Here is a 22,089-nt window from a genome sequence, read left to right as displayed (position 1 = left end):
AAACATAGTTCTTCTTTACTCATTTTTTAGTCACCCAATATATAAAAATGATCTAGGTTTCATCATTAAAAAGAAAATAATTACAATAAGACAAACAACATTTGGAATATACAAAGATTATAAAAGAAGAAAAAAACATGGAGATGAAAAAGAAAAAAAAAACAACATTAAATCTAGATATTTTTAAAGTCAAAGGAACCACTTGATGTTCCATCAATTCTGCTGATTTTCTCTTCAGGAGATTCAAAGAAGTCCACCATATTCAAATTTTTCATATGGGATGGGTCAAATATGTCATTATCTTGGTATGCAAAATTTGCTTCCACATTTTTCTCTTTTTCTTTCAAGGAGACTTAATAGAAATCAATTAAGTGTTTTGACGTACGACAAGTACGTGACCAATGCCCAATCATTCCGCATCAGAATCATTTATTTTCAACATTTTTTGAATTCTTATCTTATGGAGCTTTTCCTTTATAATCATAATTTTCTACGGTTCTTTTGAAATTTGAATGATTAGAACGATCACCACTAAAATAATAATTATGTCTTCTTCTGTCACGGTCACGACCTCGACCATGACCACGATCTCAGCCACGATTATTAAAATTCATAGTATTCACTTCAGGGAATGTTGTTGTTCCAGCTAGTCGAGATTCATGACTTTTCATCTACAATTCTTTTCATCCACAATTTAAAATTTACAACATTCACTTCAGGGAATGTTGTTGCTCTGGTTGGCTGAGATTCATATATTTTTTTTAGTCCATAATTCGTTATTTTATTTAGCCACAAGAAGACATCAGATGAATGCAAAATATTTCTCTCGATATTACTATTGCAGAAGCATATCCGAAATGTAAAAAAATGTCTTCTCTAATATATTGATTTAAAATTTTGGAGCCTCTAGCCCATCCATTTACGACGAGTTTTTGGAAAAAATATATATATATTTTCTGATAATCATATTTTTATGGTATCCAAGTGTATTTTGGGTTTAAGCACTAATGACAAATAATTATTACCCTTAATATCAAATGCTATAAATTCTAATTTTGTAATATTTTCTATAGTAACAATATTACAAAATATTATATTTATATTATAAATTTAATATATATCAAATATATAAAGCAATATTTAATTTATTAATTATCACAAAGAGGGAAAAACTGATAACGTGTTGTAAATTTGCAAGAAAAAACGATGCACAACGGAAACACGAATATTAATAAATATAATAGTAAAAAAATATAAACAAATAAAATAAAATTATAATTAATAAATAAAATAATAAAAAATAGAAAATTACGTCAAAAATGTCCACTTTCTCCAAAATTGGTGGAGTTTCAACCAATGTATATATCTCTATAAAATCCACAAATGACCATTTATTTATAGGGAATTTTGGCAAATAGGAAATGACACACTATGCATAGGTGGTTAAATGACACATAGCCAACACATGTGATAATGAAAAATGACACTTGGCATTAGACACTAAGCAGGCACCAATGAACATCTATTATTATTATATAATATTTATAGTAACTTCTAATTTTTAGAACTTTCAAACGCTTTTTTATGATGAAAAAATGAGTCGCACCAAATTTAAAAGAAAATATAATACAATTAATTGAAAATGGTTTGTTTTAACTTTTTGAAGCTATGTATGTGACTCAATTAGTTCTTTCCAACTTTTTATTAAATAAATATTAACATTAAAGCTTGCCAATTTTTTTATCCTCAATTTTATTTTATTTTAGTTAAAGAATGAAAAAGTTAAACAAAATACTTTTATTTTTTTTTTAAGTGATCGTTTGTTTCCTAGGAATTTAGGATTCCTTTGGAGTGAACATTGAATTACCTAGTTTGTTTTATGGTAATATAAGATAACCGAGCATTTTAGGAAGCCAGGCATCTCAAAAATCTTGGGTACCCTCCTAAAGCATGGGTTTTTTAGATTCTAATGTTGAGGACATCTACTTTTTATTTTTTTAACTATTTATATATATACCACCATCGGAGGTGATTGTCGAAGTCCGGACTTCACCAGAATTGTCATCGGAGGTGGCTGTCAAAGTCCAGAGTTGCCGGAGTTATAATCGGAGGTAGTTTTTGGAGTCCAGATTTCATCACCAGAATTGTCATCGAATGTGGCTGTCGAAGTTCGAAGTTGGTTGCTGGAGTTATTGGAGTTGGTGGTTGAAATCCAAAGTTGGTTGTCGGAGTTGTCATTGGAGGTGGTTGTCGAAACTTAGAGTTAATTCTCAGAGTATGATAGTGTCCGATAGATGGAGACATTGTAAACATAGGAAGAAGGGTGAGTTAGAAAAATCTACCCAATCATTATTTGGTCCACCAATTTTTAACTCAGCTCATACCCTCATATACCCTCATTGAGAAGTATGGGGAGAGATGGAGCAAGTGTATAAAAAGAAAAGAGAGGAGAGAAAATTAGTTAGTCCCTTTTTTGGTGTCGTAATGTCTTATTAACTTCCTATTTATATTTCTTTGATCAGGAAAAATTAAATCGAAAATTTAAAAGAAAAAATAATAAAATTAAATCTAAAATGATTTGTTTAACTTCTTATAAAAATATTTGTGATTTTCCATATAATTAAAGCTTGTAAATTTCGTTTCATTTAGAAAGAAAATGTTCAAAAGGACTTCTTTTATTTAAAGTTAAAAATTTTAAAATTATGGAAAAAGATTAAAAGAAATTACAACAAAAACAAAAAAGCTTATATGAAAGATACAAACATAAATTGCCTTATCTGAACATCAATATGCATCTACGAAAGTTCACAACGAATCACAATACCAAGAATGAGCAAATTACAGAAAACTTCGAAAATCACAAACTAACATCCATTGAAAGTAGAACGAGAGAGAAAATCCGAGGACCTTCAATCAAAACTTCGTTTTCCAGTTGTTCCCTCTGGTTCTCCCCTAACTTCATTAAAAATAGATAATTTGTGAATAACGAAGTGGAAACGAGAAAATCAAGTAGTAAATTAGTAGAAAACCCAGTTACAGCATGAATCAAAATAATTTCCTAAGGTTACAATAAATTTATTGGTTCAATTTATCAGGTGAAGTTCATTAAAATATGAAAGGTTTGTTAAGCACAATTAAAGCCAAAGAAAGAAACTTTTTGAACTGATAGTTTGGAGGGGTGCGCCAGGCCCAAGCTGTAGTGCAACGCATGGACGACGCTCGAGGGCCCTGGCAGCAAGCTACCATGATGGACTCTCCCCCTTTAAAAATTAATTTAATATCATGTGGACCGATGGCCCACGTATCAGATATTAAACTGATAAGAACAGATACTACACTTGATCTTAGCCAAAAGGCCGAGAAAGGTATGATTTTTCTTGTCAATGAAACGCCGTTTTATAATCAGCGTCTTGCTTCAAACTATCATAACTGGCCGATGTGGGACAAACTTATTTCAAGTGCGGAATTCAAAATTCATTTATCTTTCTGAAAATGATTATGTTGCACTTGAATGTATAAAATATAAAATTATTTTCATTTATCATCTATATCGCTGATTTTTATTTTTAGTTCCAAATATTTCAATCTGAGTGTGAAAAAATCGGATGTTGTAATTTATAATGTTATTAGAATTTGACTTAAAAGGAAGAACAACTTTCGATTTTGTTCGCTTCTTACTTTCAGTTCACTTTTAGTTCCGTATATATATTGGGTTCAATATTCTGTAGTTTTGTGCTTTTAGTTTGAGTACTCTTGTATTTTAACTTCTTTTCATTCTCTAATTTTAACAGATGAAATGTGGCCATTTTATTTTCGTTCTCCTAAATAGATCAAATTAAGTATAGAAATCAAAATAAATAGTCTAAAAATACACGAATCAAATCAAAACTTTAAGAAGTATATGAATCGAAGTTAGAAAGTACAAGGACCACAGGATATTTAAACTTTTTAATTTTTTTTATACTTATCAATGGCTACATTGATGTTCATTGAGAAAATGAAGACAATAAGGTTTATATTGAGATTTAAACTACCATTACAAAAGAAATAAGGACAATTATCAGTTTATACTCCTAAACTTTGAGGTTGTATCAATTAAAATCTTAAATTAATAATTAATTCTAATAAATCTTGAATTGTGTATTAATTTACACCTTCTTCCAAATTTCATTAAACTAATATCATGTAAAGCTTATTATTTGAGTCAATTAAACTCCTAAATTTTCTTAAGGAAATCTATTTAAACAATTTATTTCTATTACCTTTGAAAATCATCCATAATTCTCAAACACATGTGAACTTCTTCAAATGTCAGTTTTACAAATTAAACAATTATAATAAATATATGAACGACTCTCGAAGAAAATTTGATTAAGAGTCTAAATTGATTCATTTATGAAAATTTAGGAGTTTAAGTGACACAATTATAAAATTCTCACGAAGTTTCTTCAAGTAGAACATAATGAATGGTGTAACATACACATATAAAAGTTAAATGGATACAACTATTACTTATTAATTTAAATTGATGGAATCTCTAAAATTTATGAGTATTAATTGATATCTTCGCATAAAATAAATACGGCAATATTTTATCGAGATACACACTAATGGAGATGGTTACATGAAAATATATACATGTTGAATTTTATTGATATTCAGACTTGCAATACTTTGGTTTAGCTCCTGATTGTAAACGTGAATTCTTAATTGATTTAAAAAAAGAAAAGAATATTAATTTTGAAGAAAATCGGAAGATTATTCTAATTGTTGTTGGTGTTTTGGAATACATTTTCATGTGTTTAATTTAAAAATAAGTTATTTAGAATAATCTTAACTGTATGGCAACCACTTATGAAACATATTTAAGGTGTATTTTAAACATTTGTTTTAATCAAAAGTGTTTAAATAAAAATGAGTTTTTGATATTATTATTATTATTTTTTTTTTTTTTGTTCTCTAATCAATCCAAACAAACTACAAAGATAAATAAGGTAGTTGAAGGGCTCGGGAGTAGAATGGAAGAAAAAAAGCAGAGAGACAGAGATGGCAGAACTGTGTGGAATTTAGGTCAAGTTTTATTCAAGAAAAACAATACTATTTCATTATAGTTTATCATTTTATTGTTTTTCCCCACTTTAATGATGACCATAATTTTGGTGACATAAAGATGTTTACCACTACTAGATTAAGTTACATATTTAATCTACAAACTTTAAGATTTATCACTTGATCCCTAAACTTTTAAAATTACAAATTCAACCTCTGAGGTCCCATTTGGTAACCATTTTGTTTTTTTGTTTTTATTTTTAAAAATTAAGCCTATAACATCTACATTTCCCATTGTGATCTACGTCTTTCTTAAGTACAATGGTTTAATTCTTAACCAAATTCCAAAAAGAAAAACAACTTTTTTTACTTTTAAATTTAGGCTAGTTTTTTAAATTATTGACGAAAATAGATGACAAATGAGGAAATTTAAAGTTGACAAAATAATAATAATAAAACTGATAATGAGTCTACTGACGCATGAAGTTCGTAAATTGTCAGCTAGCTAAGGCATATACTTCGATCGGGAGAGAAAAATAGAGGCAAAAGATTTATATTAAGAGCGAGTGAGACAGTGAGACAGGTGACGATTTATACCAGACAATTTCTACAACCTCATTAGCTAAAAATCATACATTGGTAAAACAAATTTAAACAAAATAAAGGGGTTTACACTATTGAGTTTAATCATACCACATTTCTCAATACTACTGAGTTTTTATCTTTCCTTCAATTCTAGGCGTCATCTGTCCCAACCAGAGGGTCTCTTCCTTTCTCGGGGCCTATCGCTAGAACTGCAATCAGATCATATAAAGCCACCAAATGAGGATATTGATAAAAGAATACATAGTAGTAAAAGTTCCAACACACAGAAACCGATTTACCAACCTTCTTTCTGAGTTCTTTTGGCTTGAATATTCTACAGTATTTGGCATGTACGAGTTCACTCTTGACACTGGAGGCACTGGGCTGTTCGCACCACCACCGATTGAACCACCAGATACAAAGCCTGATAATGTTGGCCTTTTGTTTGTTGGCACACTATAGCTGTTACTTGAACCCTGACTTGGGGGGCCTGTTGAAGCGGCAACGAAATTGCTCTTAAACTGCGCCATCATTCCTGTCCTCAAAGAATTTACAGCTGCAGATCGACTTTGAACATTAGTTGTTGAAGGACTACTACCACTGCTTTCTGGGTTATAACCAATTCCAAGACCAAAATCCACTCCACGCACGCCTCGACCATTGCTGCCTCGACTTTTACCCTTTTTTCCACCACCAACACCACCTACAAAGACAACAATTGCATAAATATATAATTGGGATTGGGAAATTTAATCAATACATTGATTTTTCGTTTTCTCATGAAATACCAAACTTTCCTTGAAAAAGATTAGGATTAAGTGTCGAATAATACCTCCTTTTTTCCTTGCATCACGCTTTGACCTGAATCGCCCATCCTATAATATTTCAAAGTGAAACGGTTCAGCAAAAGATTATAATAGCAACTTTCTCAAACAACTAGCCCTCACAATCAGGAAAAAGAACTGGGAGAAAGCTTAATGAAAGAACAAGAATAAGCAAGGCTATTAAGAAAACACACATGGAGACCTAAAAACCATAGAAAGCACCCAAAATCTTCCAAAAGGGAGCCCGAATTGTTAATAATACAAAACAATATAAGAAAAGAATCAGCCACAAAAGCCCACAAGGCATTGCCAGACAGAGAAATAATACAAGACCGAGAAGGCATATTCTGTTTTATATATATGTATATATATATTATATTGGAAAAACCACTCTTTGGTCCCTAAGTTTTTAGAAATATTGTATAGTTAACCTTGCCTTTCTAGTTTAGTTCTTATTTGGTCCATTAATCTCAAAATGTTACACTTTTACACGGGAATTTTTAGTTTACTTTTCATGATTTTAAACTTCTGTCCCTAAGTTTTTCCTAATGCTTAGATTCGGACCTTAGTGTTGGCTTAAGTTAGTTAAATTAAATAATTATGATGTAGACTTTTTAAATTAATTTTAATAGTGATGAAACTTTAGTAAAAACTAATTTAATTCTTCTTTTAAATTAATTAATATAAAATTAATACATAAGACTAAAAGTGAGCATTGGTGAAAACAAAATGGTAAAAGTGTAAGATCTTGAAACCTAACACCGAATGGAAACTTAACTCAAGACTCCGAGATAAAAATATAACATTTAGGGTAAAAGTGTAACATTTTGAAACTGTGTAAACAGAATAGAAACCATACTCAAAACTCAGAGATGACTGAAAGGAAATCTTTCCCAGGGGAAAAATTTTTAGAAAATAATGACTGAAAATAATACAGTGAACCTAATAATATGCAGCAGATAAAGAAAAATTACCTTCATTGCCAGATCCATCAGTTCAACTGAAACATTCTGGCCAGCAGCAATCAAACTATGTACTAGCTCGCCAGCAAAGCGAGCCTCTTTCTGGGTTATAAGCGTGTGTGCTCTTCCATCCTTGTCACCAGCACGACCTGTTCTACCAATACGATGAACATGCATGTCCATGTCTTTAGCAATGTCAAAGTTTACAACGGACTTGATTGACTTAATGTCAAGCCCACGGGCAGCAACATCAGTTGCAATAAGAACATGATAAACACCAGATTTAAACTTTTGCAGAGTTTCCATTCGAGATGCCTGGTCCTTGTCACCATGAAGAGCTGCAACCTTAAAACCTTTCTGCAAAAGTTGAGATTCAACCTCATCCACTGTGGCTTTTTTAGAAGCAAACACCAATACATCACCATCATCAATCATTTCAGGTAACTTCTCAAGAAGCCAAGGCAACTTCTCCAAATCAGAAGGAAGAACATGAACAACCTGCGTGATATCTTCATTAGCCATCCCAACCTCTCCTACTGTAACTCTTACAGGATCGGTGAGAATTTCTCGGGCTAATTTCTCAACCTTACAAGGCATAGTAGCAGAGAAGAGTAAGGTCTGACGGTCTGGCCGAATCTGACCAACAATGGAACGAATTTGGGGTTCAAACCCAAGGTCAAACATTCTATCAGCTTCATCAAGTACCAAGTACGTGGCTTTAGACATTGTCACAGCTTTCAATTTGATCATATCTATCAGTCTGCCAGGGGTGGCAACAACTATCTCACACCCAGCTTTCAGTTCTTTAAGCTGATCAAATTTAGACATCCCACCATATACTGCAGAAACACGTAGCCCATGTGCTTTTGAAAACTTTTTACACTCTAGGTATATTTGGTGTGCAAGTTCTCTGGTGGGTGCACAGATCACTCCGATAGGACCCTCTTCTTTTTCAAGTTCAGGTTGATCCATAATATGAACAATCATGGGAAGAACAAAAGCAGCAGTCTTACCCGAACCAGTTTTTGCTATTCCAATTATATCTCCCCCGGAAAGCACAATTGGCATAGCTTGGCACTGTATAGATGTAGGCTTCTCGTACCCTTGCTTTTTTATAGCATTCATAAGTTGTGGGGAAAATCCACAGTCTTCAAAGGTTTTAATTGGCCTGGGAACGTCAAAACCCGACACACGAATAGCCAAACTCTTCCGGTACTCAGAAACTTCCTCTTCACTCATCCCTAAAGACGCAATATAGAAAAGGAAAGACTCACCAAATTTAGAACCAGAATTAATAATTTAAATTCTCCAAATGCTCAGTAAGTGAATCCTACGAAACTCTAAACAAGGGAGGCAAGGAAAAAAAGGGAGTTGTCGTCAGAAGTATAAAACAACAACAGTAAAAACGGTAAATAACAATATACGCACACAAATCCACACATTTCATTAGAAACATGAACTCTTTCAATTGGGAATTATATGTTACCCAATTTCTTGTTGTGAGTAAGTTGAAAAGGCCAAAAACTGAAGTATTGAAAATAATCAAATGGAAAGACGTTTGCATATCCAAATATTTAACTCTTTCTCCCGAGGAAAAGAAATCGTAATCTCCATATATCATACAGTTCTTCCTTCCCCAAAAAGAGAAAGAAATACAATTTCGGTCCAACACTATGAGAAGATAAATTAATGGCCGTGATGCACAAACTTAACAGAGGCAGTCACGTAAGCCAGAGAGAAAAAAATAAGAAGTGCAAAAGCAATACTGAAATATAACTGAACCATAACTTCCAAGTAATAAGTGACCTGATATTGAAGCTTTCTCCTCGTAGAAATCTTTATTGAACGGCTCGTAATCAATGGAGCTATGATCTAGGGCAGGAATTGGTTCAATTTTTTTCTTCTCAACAATCAGCATATTGTCATCAGAGTCGTATTCAACCATCCCTGCATCCACAGCCTTAGCTGCCGCATAAACCTCCTCATCCGAATCATAACCAGCATGAAGCGCATCAGCTGCCAGCGTCAGTCCCACGTCCTTCTTAGCCCTCAGAAAGCTCTCCATTGGATCCTCCTCCTCGTCGTCCCTATACTTATCCACCTTCTCCTTCGGTTTCGGCGGCGGCGGCGCTTTCATTTCTTCGTGAATTCCCTCCATGAATGCATCTAAAGGATCAATTTCTTCTTCTTCAGCACCGGCACCGCCACCTCCACCACCGTCGTTACCACTCGCCTCCTCCGCATCATTATCATCATATTCTATGTTATCAACATCAGTATCTTCGTAGTTGTCGTGGCCATGGCCTCGCGACGAAGGAGGGACATAAAGCCGCTGAGGAGCTTGAGAGCGCTCGAAATTGTAAGTGGTTTGCCGGTTGATTCCAAACCCTTCAAAGCCGAACTTCCTCTTCGACATTCTGATTGGTTGGTGGACGATTCGAGAACAGAACCCTAAATCGACATGAGAAATCGAAGCGTAGTAGAAACCCTCAATCTGAGATTTGGGAACAATTTAGCTGGAGTTAGGGTTTTGGGAATCTGAACGGCGACTCGACGGAGAGGAAGAGGATTTTAATCCTTCCGCTGGTTCAGTGATTAGTTCGAATAAAGAACCGACGGCGAACGAAGTCAAATTTTGGGTAATCACAGAATTTATGGATCGGGCGATTTGACCCGGAAAACCCGACAGAATGGCCCGAATAGTTTGAAGTGATTGTTTGTGGTTGGGCCGTGGGCCGACATGGCCCATCAATATTAAATGATGTTTTTTCTTCTTTCTTTCTTTTCTTTTCTTTTCTTTCTACCTGGTGAGTAGATTTAGAAGTTTGTGTTTGAAGTGTCAAATTAAGTTATTAAGTATTTTTAATTTAAAGAAAGCTAGCTTTCTCCGGATTATTTTTGTTTCAACCATTCAATTTCATACATAATTTTTAAAATTTTCAACATCTAGTTATATTTTTTAGAACGTTGAACACTTAGTTGAGATATCAATTTAAAAACTTCACATATATCTTATAATTTTTTACCTATGATTATTATATTTGTAGTAGATGAAATATTCTATTTTATGCAAATTATAAAATTGTAAGATTCATATACATTAGTAGAATGTATGAGTGAAATATATACATAAAAAAAAAAAAAGTAAATCATCAAGGAGTTTTACGGCTATGTATCGCATCTTGTGTCAAATTGTAAGTTGGAGTTTATTATACATATATGTTGATTGGTTTAGAGTATCATTGTTTATGAACATGAGATAGGAAATTTTATTAGCATTATGTCCAAAATTGAGAATACGTGTTTAAAAAATATATCTATTTATCTTATCAAGAAACATATCTCGACCTTTTTTAAGTACGAATGTATATGTATTATATAGGTTTTTCTTCTAAAATAAGGAACGTTTTTTTTCAAAGTTATACAAAAATGAATTGGTGTGTACTTACAACAAATTCGAAAAAGGAAAAAAGGAACAGAAACATGTAAAAACTAATAAAAATTATTATAGACCCCTAAACTCATTAGTATGCTTTTACAAAAATTTAAAATGTGAAAAAAACTATAAAGACATAAAAACAATTACTTTCTGTCACTTTGATAACCACCTCAAAAACAAGGTATTTTCTCCACCTTCTACAATGTTTGAGGATCTACGTGTATAGAAAAAGAAAACTACAAAAGCATATAAAAAAGTTACATTAAATAACTTTATATATTTATAAAAATTTGAAAAGTGAAAAAAAAATTGAAAAAGAGGATATATGTTAAACAAAAGAGAGATGTGATATCTTCTTATAGATGATGGAAGAGATACTTAAAACGGGAAAATTAAACTTCTTAAAGAAGAAGAGAAACATCGGAGAAAAAGTTGTTATTAACTAAATTAAAAAATACCTACAACAAAATTTCTAAAAAAAGAGAGAAAGAGAAAATGAGATATCTGATAGAAAATGAGAGGTTGAAATTAGCTATCTGTAGATAAAATTTAGATCTCAAATCATAACTTGATTTTATTTTTTTAATCATTTATTTAATATGAAGTAGAGATTATTAGAGATAATATGTGATTTAAAAAAATCAAGAATATGAAGATTAGAGGATAAAATGTGAATTGTTTTTAATATTTTTCTCTAATTTATTTAAGTGAAGTAGATATTATATATCAAATGTGAGTTTAAAAAAATCGTGAATAAGATGTTAGGAGATAAAATATATTTTTAAAAAAATCTATAGAGATTATTAGGATAAAATTATGTGATTTTTTTTATAATTTAAATAAGAGATTACTTAAGATAAGCATATGATCATCAACTAAAAGGGCAAAAGGAGAAATAATATATTTCTTCTCCATAACTCCATTTAAGTAATATTAATTTACTAGAGTTAACAAAGTTTGAATATTTACTAATCATAATTTTAAAAATTAGAGATTAAACTTTTACTAACTTGAATGTAATTTTAAAATAATGGTAAAGTAAATAACAAAACAAAAATTTTGTATGTGAAAAATGTGTTTAATGTGTTTAATATTTATATGCATTAATATTCAGAAAAATAATAATCAATAATCAAATAGTTACATTTTACTTAGTTTCAGGTTTCAAAAATATTTGTATATATAATGTGCGTGAGAAAAATAAAAATAGAAATTAAGATATATGAGAAAAAATAAAAATGAAATTTTTTTACAAGTATATTAAAATATGTGTGTTTTATAGGCTTAATTTAAAAAAAATAAAAATCAATAATTAAATAGTTACCGAATAAGCTTAAGATTTCAAAATGTTTGTAAATAAACATGTATACATATATGACAATAAAATAATAAAAATGGAATTAATATATTTGAGAAAAAATAAAAATGGAATTAAGTTTCTTTTACCGGTATATTAAAAATGAGTGAATAAAAAGGAAAATACAAATGCTTGTCCATCAGATAAAGTCCAGCACCCGACCACTAAACCAGGCTCCAATTTTAGACTTCGTACGTTCGTGCGTATGTGTCACCCTCAAATTTGTTGCACTAAAAAACATATTAATCATGATTCCTAAAAAGAAACATATTAAGTAATAATTTAATAAACCAATTAGAAATTATTAGAAACCAATGTAAATATCTAGATAAGTAATTTTTCAAATAACCAACATCATTTCGGTAATTTGGTAATTTTAAAATCACGTCTGAAATCTAATATAATAATTTAAAATTATTTTTAAATATATTTAAATCGAGTCTATAATAAAATGAAAATCAACTTTTACAAAATTAACTTCACCCTAAATATTCTTTTTCCAAAAATCACAACATCAACCAACAAAAATGCACTAAGTCTGGTCAACATCTCTTTTTTCAAAAAGATTTTCAACGTTTTTTTTCCCTATTTTATTTTAGCATAATAGTAATGAAATTTTATAAGATTTTAATCAACTGCAAATTCTATTGATCTTTTTTAATTCAACCAGGGTAGATAATAGATCAAATTTTATTTTATTTTTTTTAAAGAATCGATCCAAATTTTATTGTATCTTGAAAATATACACGTGTTAGTATTTTTTTTTTTTTTAAAAAAAGAAGAGTAATTAGTGGATTATTGTTATTATTATTATTTTTTCATTTTTTTATGAAAGTAATTAGTGGACCTTAACAGTTGACATAGCACTTTCAAACCTACAAAAAGGCACTTTTAGCATAACTAGAAAATATTACGTGTGAAGATAAAATTGTAGTTTTTTATTTTAATAATTTAATGTTACTAAATAAAATAAAATATAAACGAATTGATATAATTTTAATTGTAGACCATGCATTAATAAATTCGCACGTGTGAAGATAAAATTATAATTTTTTATTTTAATACTTTAATGTTACTACTTAAAATAAAATATAAACGAATTGATATAATTTTAATTGTAGACCATGCATTAATAAATTCACACATGTAAAGATAAAATTGTAATTTTTTTTATTTTGATACTTTAATGTTACTAAATAAAATAAAATATAAACGAATTGATATAATTTTAATTATAGACCATGTATTAATAAATATGGAGAGAGATAATTACTTTTATCTAAAACAATGGGTCTCAAAATACCTACTTAATAATCCGATTTCTTGATACTTTCCAGTAATTTTCTTTTAATATCAATAGTTTTGAAACTCTAACTATTCTTAAAATATCTTAGATAACATATTAACCTATTCTTAATTATACCTCCAATTTTATAGTAATGTATGTCTTGCTAAAAGAAATTTAGACTTAAATTTATAGACAAATTAGGGGAAAAAAAACCCTCTAGAAAACAAAATAATTACTAAATTAATAAAGATACTAAAAAAGTCTAAAGAATTAGGAAAAAAGTCGAACAAAACAAAATCTTCCAAATTCTAGTATAGTACTTTTAAACTATTTAAATTTTGAAAACACGTTATTTACTAACTTTAAAGTTCCTTAAATAATACAAATATAAGTATTGAACAAGTCAAATATAAATATTAAATCAGTAATAATTAATTGAATGATAGATTTAAAATTAGAGAATTGTTATTTCTGGACAAAATATCCAAAAAAAAAAATGATTATCCAAGTTAACTACTTCTTAAGATAGTAAGATATAAGATAAAAAGTAAGGTAAGATAAAATAAGGTTCTGCCTACAAATTTTAAATTAATATATCAAGAATAATTTAATATTATATTTAAATTGTGGGCTGAACATATATATAAAAAAGAAAAAGTTATAGAATTATTTCTTCATCTAACCTAACAACAAGTCTCAATACCTAGGCATTCCTTCCTTCCTCTTTTTTTATTTTTTATTTTTTTTTTTACTTTCCAATAGTTATTTCTTGAATAATTCTAAAAATGTTAGATCACATATTATTATATTCTTTATTTTGTCTAAAATTTTACATTAATATATATCACTAAACAAACTATGTAGTTCTAACTGTGATTTGTAAAAGGAATTTAAAAAATTGACTTTACAAATGAAATGCAATGATAATTTAAATGTTAAAAAAACAAAATGAAAGGGGTAAAAAGAAGAATAAAGAAAGAAAGAAAAAAAAGATTGAGAAATACCTTGAATTTCAATCAATCAAATTGACATTGGAAAAAAAAAAAAAAAAAAAAGGTATATTGTTCTTTATTTAGCATTAAAGGGGTCAAAGAAGAATAAAGAATGAAAAAAGATTGAGAAATACCTTGAATTTCAATCAATCAAATTGACATCGAAAAAAAAAAAGAAAAAAAATATTGTTCTTTATTTAGCATTGAGCTTATTACATGTAAATGCATGAAAATATTTATAAGAAAGCGAAGAATTTTGTTATAAAATAGATAATTTATTATTTGGTTATGTAATTTAGAAAGCTTGATTAAAGAAGAAAAAAAACCTTCTAACTTCTTTTAAATACAACAAAAAAGTTTACTAAATTTATTAAAATGTATAAAAGAAATTAGAAAAAGCAAAACCTCCCATATTCTTTCCAAAAAAAAAAATGTTTACAAAACCAATGAACTTAAAGAAATTAAAAAATTAAAAATCAAAACCTTCCAAATTATAGAGATAAAAAAAGAAGAACAAAACGTTTATGATTTTTTAAATGTTCTAAATTTAAATGAGACAAATATATAAATATTAAAGAATCAATGATTGATTAAGGAACACATTTAAAATTAGAGAATTATCTTTTAGACAAAATGATGAAAAAATGATTCTCCAATTTAGTCACTTTGTAAGATAATAAGATAAGATCAGATATTTATATCTATTTATGTTATAAATTATAGTCTAAAAGTCACTACAAATAGTTAGTTCCAAACGGGTGAACTTAATTTTTTTCTGAATCAATGGGAGAGGCATAATTGAAATGTCTTATTAAAAAGGCAATATATATTAACAAACTATAATGTAATACATAATTTAGAAATTTAAAAAAGAAAAAGAAATAAAAAAAGAGAAGAAAAGAAAAAAGAAAAGGAAGAACGAGGAAAAAAGGCAATGCACTCAACCTTTTCAATTTGTATGCATGTAGTGGTTTTTTTTTCTTTCAAATAGTAATTTTTGTATCTAACCTTCCAATTTTATGTCTAATTGAAAATTAACTACATAATAAATGGCCACTAACAGTAATTATAGTAATTCGCCACATTAATAATTTTTGTCCATGTAGTTGAAGTTTATATATATATAATTGTTAATTGAATTTGAAGCGTAATGGGAGTTTTTTTTTAGGTTTAGATAATTACTCACATTAATAATTTTTGCCCATGTAGTTGTAGTTTTTCATAATTGTTAATTAAATTTAAACAAGAAATAGTTTTTTTCCCCTTCTTATGAGCCTAATTAGAGAAGGGACACAAGGGGAATAATAGAGTTATCATTTGGACAAAATAGTCCAAGAATGATTCTCTTCTTTAGCCCCTTTTTAAAATAGTATGATAGTCATCAAATATGAATTGGTGCAGTTATAAATGTTTAGGTAAAATTGAAGCAAGTTTTTTAGAGGTATGTTTGGTAGAGAATTTGAAACAAATGATTTTATGAAAGCAAAGTGTTTTCTAATATGTGTTTGATAGCAAATTCAGATATTAAATTATAATCTAAACAATTGTTTGAAATGTTTTTGATACTATATATTCATAAATCTTAAAACTAGTTATAGTTGTCGACTAATATATAGTTGACAATAAACTATCATGAATTTATTTATGAATATGGTTTATGTTATAAAAGTTTATATAATTTATCATATATTACATAATATATACATATTATATTTTTTAAGCAAACGAATTGAGTTTATAACATGATATATTTATTTAAGGGGTAATTGCACAAGTAGCAAAATATATTTGCAAAATTAAGTCTGTCATCACTTTTTTGTTTTGCAAAAATGGCAAAATAAGTCCAACCCAATCCAATTAAAAATAGAAAATATTAAAAACGTCCTTCAATGATGTGCACAACATAAGGAAAAGCCTATGCACGCTTTTCGAGGTTGACTCTAATATATACTTCAGCAATGAATTGGATATATCAATTAACTTATGTACCTAAAATGATGTCTATGAGTAGTGCACTGATACACTTCATTTTAGATATATTGTATAGTTATTAAAATAGTAGTATATTAGGTACTATATTAAGCAATACACCATCTAAAAAGGAAGGAAAAAAAGAATAAAATAGTGGAGCAAGTATCCGTTCGTGACAAAAACTAAAATATGTGATTATCAAATTTATTGATTGAATGTTCATTGTTGTTAGATATACTGCTAATACACTTTAGAATATCAATTGATGTTAGATATACTATTAATGCACTTGTGTCTTACCTAAAGATATTTTTACTACTTATACACTCATATCTTATACTCGATATATTGCTGATATACTTGAATATCATGTTTAAAAAATGAAACATATGGTTTACCTCAAAATAAAAATGTATTAGTTGAATGTTTGTTGTTAGATATACTTTCGATACACATTTATAATGTTGATTGCTATTAGATATACTACTAATATACTCATGTTTGACTTTAAATATTTACTGATTGATGTTTAATACATATATGTCTTATATCTGATATGTTGTTGATACATTTCAAATATCATGCTTGTAAAATGAAACATACATATTTTATTTCAGCATATGTTACTAATTGAATGTCGATTGCTGTTAGATTTATTGTTGATACACTTGACATGTTAATTATTGTTAAATATATTACTAATGTACCAAATTTAAAGTAAATAGGAAAATTGAAACTTGATTTAAAACCAGGAAAGAAATAAACTCATCAAAACCTAAATCGAAAAAAATATTAATCGAAAAAAATAACATTAAAATGAAAAACAAAGATCTCCTCTAATAATAAAAAGAAATCAAACAAAATAAATTGAAAAAATTAACATAGAAATAAAATTGAAAAAAGTATATATGTGATGAGTGTATTAAGATCATGTTGAAAGAGCGAAAAAAAATAACCGTTATTGAATTAGAAGAAATAAGATTCAAAATTTGAAAATACTTACATGAAAAAGGACTAAAAAATTAATATTTAGGTATATCAACTGATACACCTAAAATGATGTGTATCAGCATGTTGACTCCCAAAAGCTAAAAGTTGTAGAAAAAACAAGAGTAAAAACGCTAGTAATGGAAGAGGGAAAAAATGACATATATAAACGAAAATTAAAAGTTGATTTTATTGCCATATTTCCAAGTTTAAAAAGTGTGTGACACGCTTTCTTTTTATCATTTTTGTTTTGCCACCTATCATAATTTCCCTTTATTTAATATAATTTTGTTTTAAAAATTTAAATTTAAAATTTGATACAATGAAAATATAAAAATGTTGTTTTCACAATTTACATTGTTTAGATTATGAAATCCAAAAAATAGTTTTCGAAAACCGAACTTGAATTGTGTGCTAAATACATATATCCTAAACTCAATGAATTTAAAAGCATATAACAAAATATCTTTATCAAAATCGACCCTAAAAGTCTAAATCTTGACAATCTCGACCATTTTGATATGAAAATATTTTTGGAAAAATAAGATTTGAAATCTATTATGATTTGAAATTATTTGATTTTATCTGGTAAACAAATACGTGAATTCATAATGGATTTGAAATCTTTTAGAATTCTGAAGTTCCATATGGAGGTAATAAAAATAAAAAAGAGTACTTATGTCGAATTATTATATTAGCTTTCAGTCAACTTAAATTTGATATATTTTGTAAGCTTTTATCTTAACTCTCAAATTTAATTAAGTATTGCAATTGTTACCTTCAAATAGACTTTCATTCGAAAAGTATCAACCATGATATTTCCTCTTACATTTAATGAATACAAAGCATATGTGACATAGTGTGGAGTTAATGAAGTATCAATGAAAAAGTGACACTAAAGAATGTAGCAAAATATGAACCTATAATAAAACAAATTTAAGTTTATGCTTCACTCTAATTAAATTAAAAGTTAGTAAAAATGATAAATGCTCGCAATATTTGTTGGATGCAAAGTTAAAGGTCATTTTATGATCTTGCAAACACTCACAAATAAAGTTGACTTAGACCAAACTTAGAATCTATAATGGCCACTCTTAGATCTTTAAACAACCTATTCCAGAATTAATTCAATCAATACTAACCCAATGAAATGATTTAAACATCAAATCTATACTAAAATTTGAAAGAAAGACAATACCAAAGGGATTGAATACACACAAACTTTTTGATATTGATAATATGAATTTTCAAGAGCATCACAAGTCATTTTAAAGGCCAAATGATCGTGGATATGACAAAAAATTCAAAAGTCGTTCAAACACGATTAATTGCAAATTGTAGAAAATAAGACCTAGAACTTAAAATTTAATTGTATACTAATTAATAAGTCAAAATACAAAACTAAAGATATAGAGTCTCCAAATTGTCTTCAATATCCCCTCTAGGAGGCGACAAGCTTCATCACAATTTTCAATACAGTACATACTTGACAACATTTTCTTCACAAAATATATACACTTTTTTTAACCTCCATGTCATCTTCCGTACTATAAGACTTTTATCGTGCCAACTATTTTTAACCTTCATGTCATCTTCCAAACCATAAGACTCTTTCCGTGTCATCTTCATTGTCATTCTTTTCTTGATTCAATGAACTAACATTACATAAAAATTTGGGTTCAAAATTATTTATTGTTTTTTGTAAATTTGCTAGCTTTAAAGATATGATGTGAAAGCCTCTTGAATCTTCTTTGATTTGCTTCTTATAATTATTTCTTCAGGTATATGCAATAGTTTAATGGTTGAATCCACTGGATAGTTTCACTAAATTTAGGGATAAAAATTAAGTTTTTCTCTCTTTCTAGTTTAGTTTAGGGGTAGGAGATTTCAAACCTTAGATTTGGGACTTTGATAAATAAAGCTAGATCAACCTCCACATCAGCTTTTTTGCCTCTCAAATTAGAAAATGTGACTCAAAGGAAAGTTGATATAACTTGAACAAAAGAAAAACAATAATTAATTGAAGTGAACATTTATGAAATAAAAGAAACAATAAGGATGTTATGTCAATTTATTTATTTTCAAAAAGAAAAAGAAATTATAAGGAAGTAGAACATAGTTAATTTTTTTTTTTTATTATTATTATTAATTTTTAGGGAGAAATGTCATGTCAATTATCATCGAGCTAAGCCCATTAAAATTAAAGTGATTCGTTATACAAAACACAAATGTTCCACTGATAGTTTTGACAATCACACAAACAACAAGTAAAGTACCAACAATTGATTGAGCAAATAACACACATGGATTAGTAATCCAATTCGGTGATATTTCACCTAATGTTGATGAATAGTGTGCTCGGGAAAGATAAATTCACTAATATAAAAAAAGTCAAACGTTTACAAAGTTGTACTTATATGTAAAGTAATGACATTTACAATGACACGTGTAGAGCTTAACTTATGTTGGTCACCTAGGTTTCTCCTAGATGTGAGACTCCTTCTCGATGAAACTTATGCTCCTCCTAAGTATGTGAATATTAGAAAATAATTCCTTACGCTCCTCCTAAGTGTGAGACACATTCTCCCCAGTGCTTTATATCTTTTTACCTTCATTTCACTTGATAAACTTAAGCTCCCCCTAAGTTTGAGAACACCTTATCGATCTAAATTATCTTAGGATCCCCTAAGGATGAGAATCCCTTTTCAATCAAAGATGTTAGGCCCCCTCAAGGACAAGAGACTCTTATTAAGATTTGTTCAAATAATTCAAGAATAATAATAAAAAAAACATGTCACTAAATACTATTCAAACTTCTTGCTTCACTATCACTAATATTACAAAGAACTTTGGTGATCGGCTACAAAACTTAATCGTACTTGGCTCACAACCCACAAACGTAAACCCTAGCAAGACAATATCTCGCCATTGAGTAGGCATGGTGGAAGAAAGGAAAATATTCCTATTCAAATTCGATAGACCATAAAAAAAGAAAACATCTCAAAATAATAACAATGCAAAATATTCCAAATAAGGGAAAAGTTTGTCTATAGAATCAACATCCTGGAAGACATTTCGAGAGACATCCCATGAAAAAATTATCAATATAGTTCTTTCACCATGAACCAAGCAACCTTAAACAAATAATAGCCGTTTTTTTTTAAAAAAAAAAAACTATGAATTTTGTAAGTTTATCAATATTTACTCTTCATTTGCTTTATGTTTGGATAAACATCATGTGAGACCTACAATTTTATCGATTAAATTTTCAAACTTTCATGAACGAATCAATTTAGACTCTCATTAAAAAATTCATTTGGAAATTATATATGCATCAATTCTAGTCCTCCATTTTGTTAGTTCAATTTTTGAAGTAGTCTACCCACGTATAAAAGTCGATATATGAATGCTTTTTTAAAGACAATCTTAATAAAAATGTTTAAATTGATTTCAATACAATTATAAATGGTCTCATATGATAGTTTTTCAAGTTAAAATTAAGACAGTTTTTCAAGTTAAAATTAAAGGATAATGTAAATTAATATACTTATAAAAATTTATAATTTAAATCAATACTATTATAACTAAGTATAAAATGATAGTTTTTCGAGCAAAGTCTAAAAATTAGGGTAATTTCTTTTTTATCAAAATTTTTGAGTAAATTCATACACTTGTAAAAGTTATAATTTAAATTGATAAAATAATTGATTCAAGATTTTAATTTACACATCGACATTAAATTGGGTATAAAATATTTATAAATTGGTTTTTGAAAAATGTGAAAGGGAAAAGGACGGGCAATGTCAATGTGGTGGACAAATTCCAAAACCTAACAAACCAACCGCTATTAAAGGCGGCTTCCATTCTTTCTTTGACCAATCAATTCCTTCGCCGACGCCCGTTCTACCCTCGTGCGGCCTCATACCCCCGTTAAAAGGAAACAAATATATTTATAAATATTATAATAATAGATGTTCTCATCGGTAGTGCCAATTGATTATGTGTCATACTCTCATCTATCCGTTTATCCACGTGTCTCAACATTATACATTATTAGTGATTATGTAATTCATTGTCTATAAATGGTGACAATTGGTGAAAAAGACACACATTTGACATATTCCATGAAAATTTGAGAAAATGAAAAATTTAGAGAAATTTCTTATTTTATATTTTGTCAATTTATTTTATTTTATTTATTTATATATTACGTTTAATTTCTTTTAAGATTTATTTATTGTATTATTATATTATATTATATTTATTTTAATATTATATTTTATTGGTATCTGTATTCCCATTGTACTCATCAAGTTCACAACATCTTATCAGCACGAGCTTCTTATGTCAGTTTTTTTCTATTCGTTATAATTAATAAATTAAATATTGTTATATATATTAATTTCTAACATAAATATAATATTTTGTAATAATGTTACTATGAAAACATTATAAAATTGAAATTTTTAGCATTTGATATTAAGGTAATAATTATTTATCATTAGTATTTGATGCCAAAATACACCTAGATGCCATAAAAATGTGATCATCAGAAAATAAATTTTCTTCCTAAAGCTCGTCGTAAATAAATGCACTTGAGGCTTCAAAATTTTAAATCAATATGTTAGAGAAAAC

At 28.5% G+C, this 22,089-nt stretch overlaps 1 protein-coding gene and 1 non-coding gene across 2 annotated transcripts; both read right to left on the bottom strand.

Moving 5' to 3' along the window:
* Nucleotides 1–3,173: 3,173 nt before the first annotated feature.
* Nucleotides 3,174–3,369, bottom strand: LOC120092267 (U2 spliceosomal RNA). The gene has a single exon (XR_005485976.1). It is a non-coding gene; the product is annotated as a U2 spliceosomal RNA (small nuclear RNA).
* Nucleotides 3,370–5,586: 2,217 nt separating this feature from the next.
* LOC120090972 (P-loop containing nucleoside triphosphate hydrolases superfamily protein) lies at nt 5,587–10,112 on the bottom strand. The gene is made up of 5 exons (XM_039048713.2): nt 9,227–10,112; nt 7,433–8,661; nt 6,467–6,509; nt 5,938–6,337; nt 5,587–5,843 (listed from the first exon to the last, which is right to left on the bottom strand). The coding sequence occupies exons 1-5, from the start codon at nt 9,834–9,836 to the stop codon at nt 5,792–5,794; spliced, it is 2,334 nt and encodes a 777-aa protein (XP_038904641.1). The 5' UTR covers nt 9,837–10,112; the 3' UTR covers nt 5,587–5,791.
* Nucleotides 10,113–22,089: the final 11,977 nt, after the last annotated feature.

Source organism: Benincasa hispida, chromosome 11, assembly GCF_027475165.1.
Source record: "Benincasa hispida cultivar pf3 chromosome 11, pf3_genome.v1.1, whole genome shotgun sequence".
In the NCBI taxonomy this organism is placed as follows: domain Eukaryota; kingdom Viridiplantae; phylum Streptophyta; class Magnoliopsida; order Cucurbitales; family Cucurbitaceae; genus Benincasa; species Benincasa hispida.
Note: the sequence above shows the minus strand (reverse complement) of the source record. Positions and strands in the feature narration are given on the sequence as shown.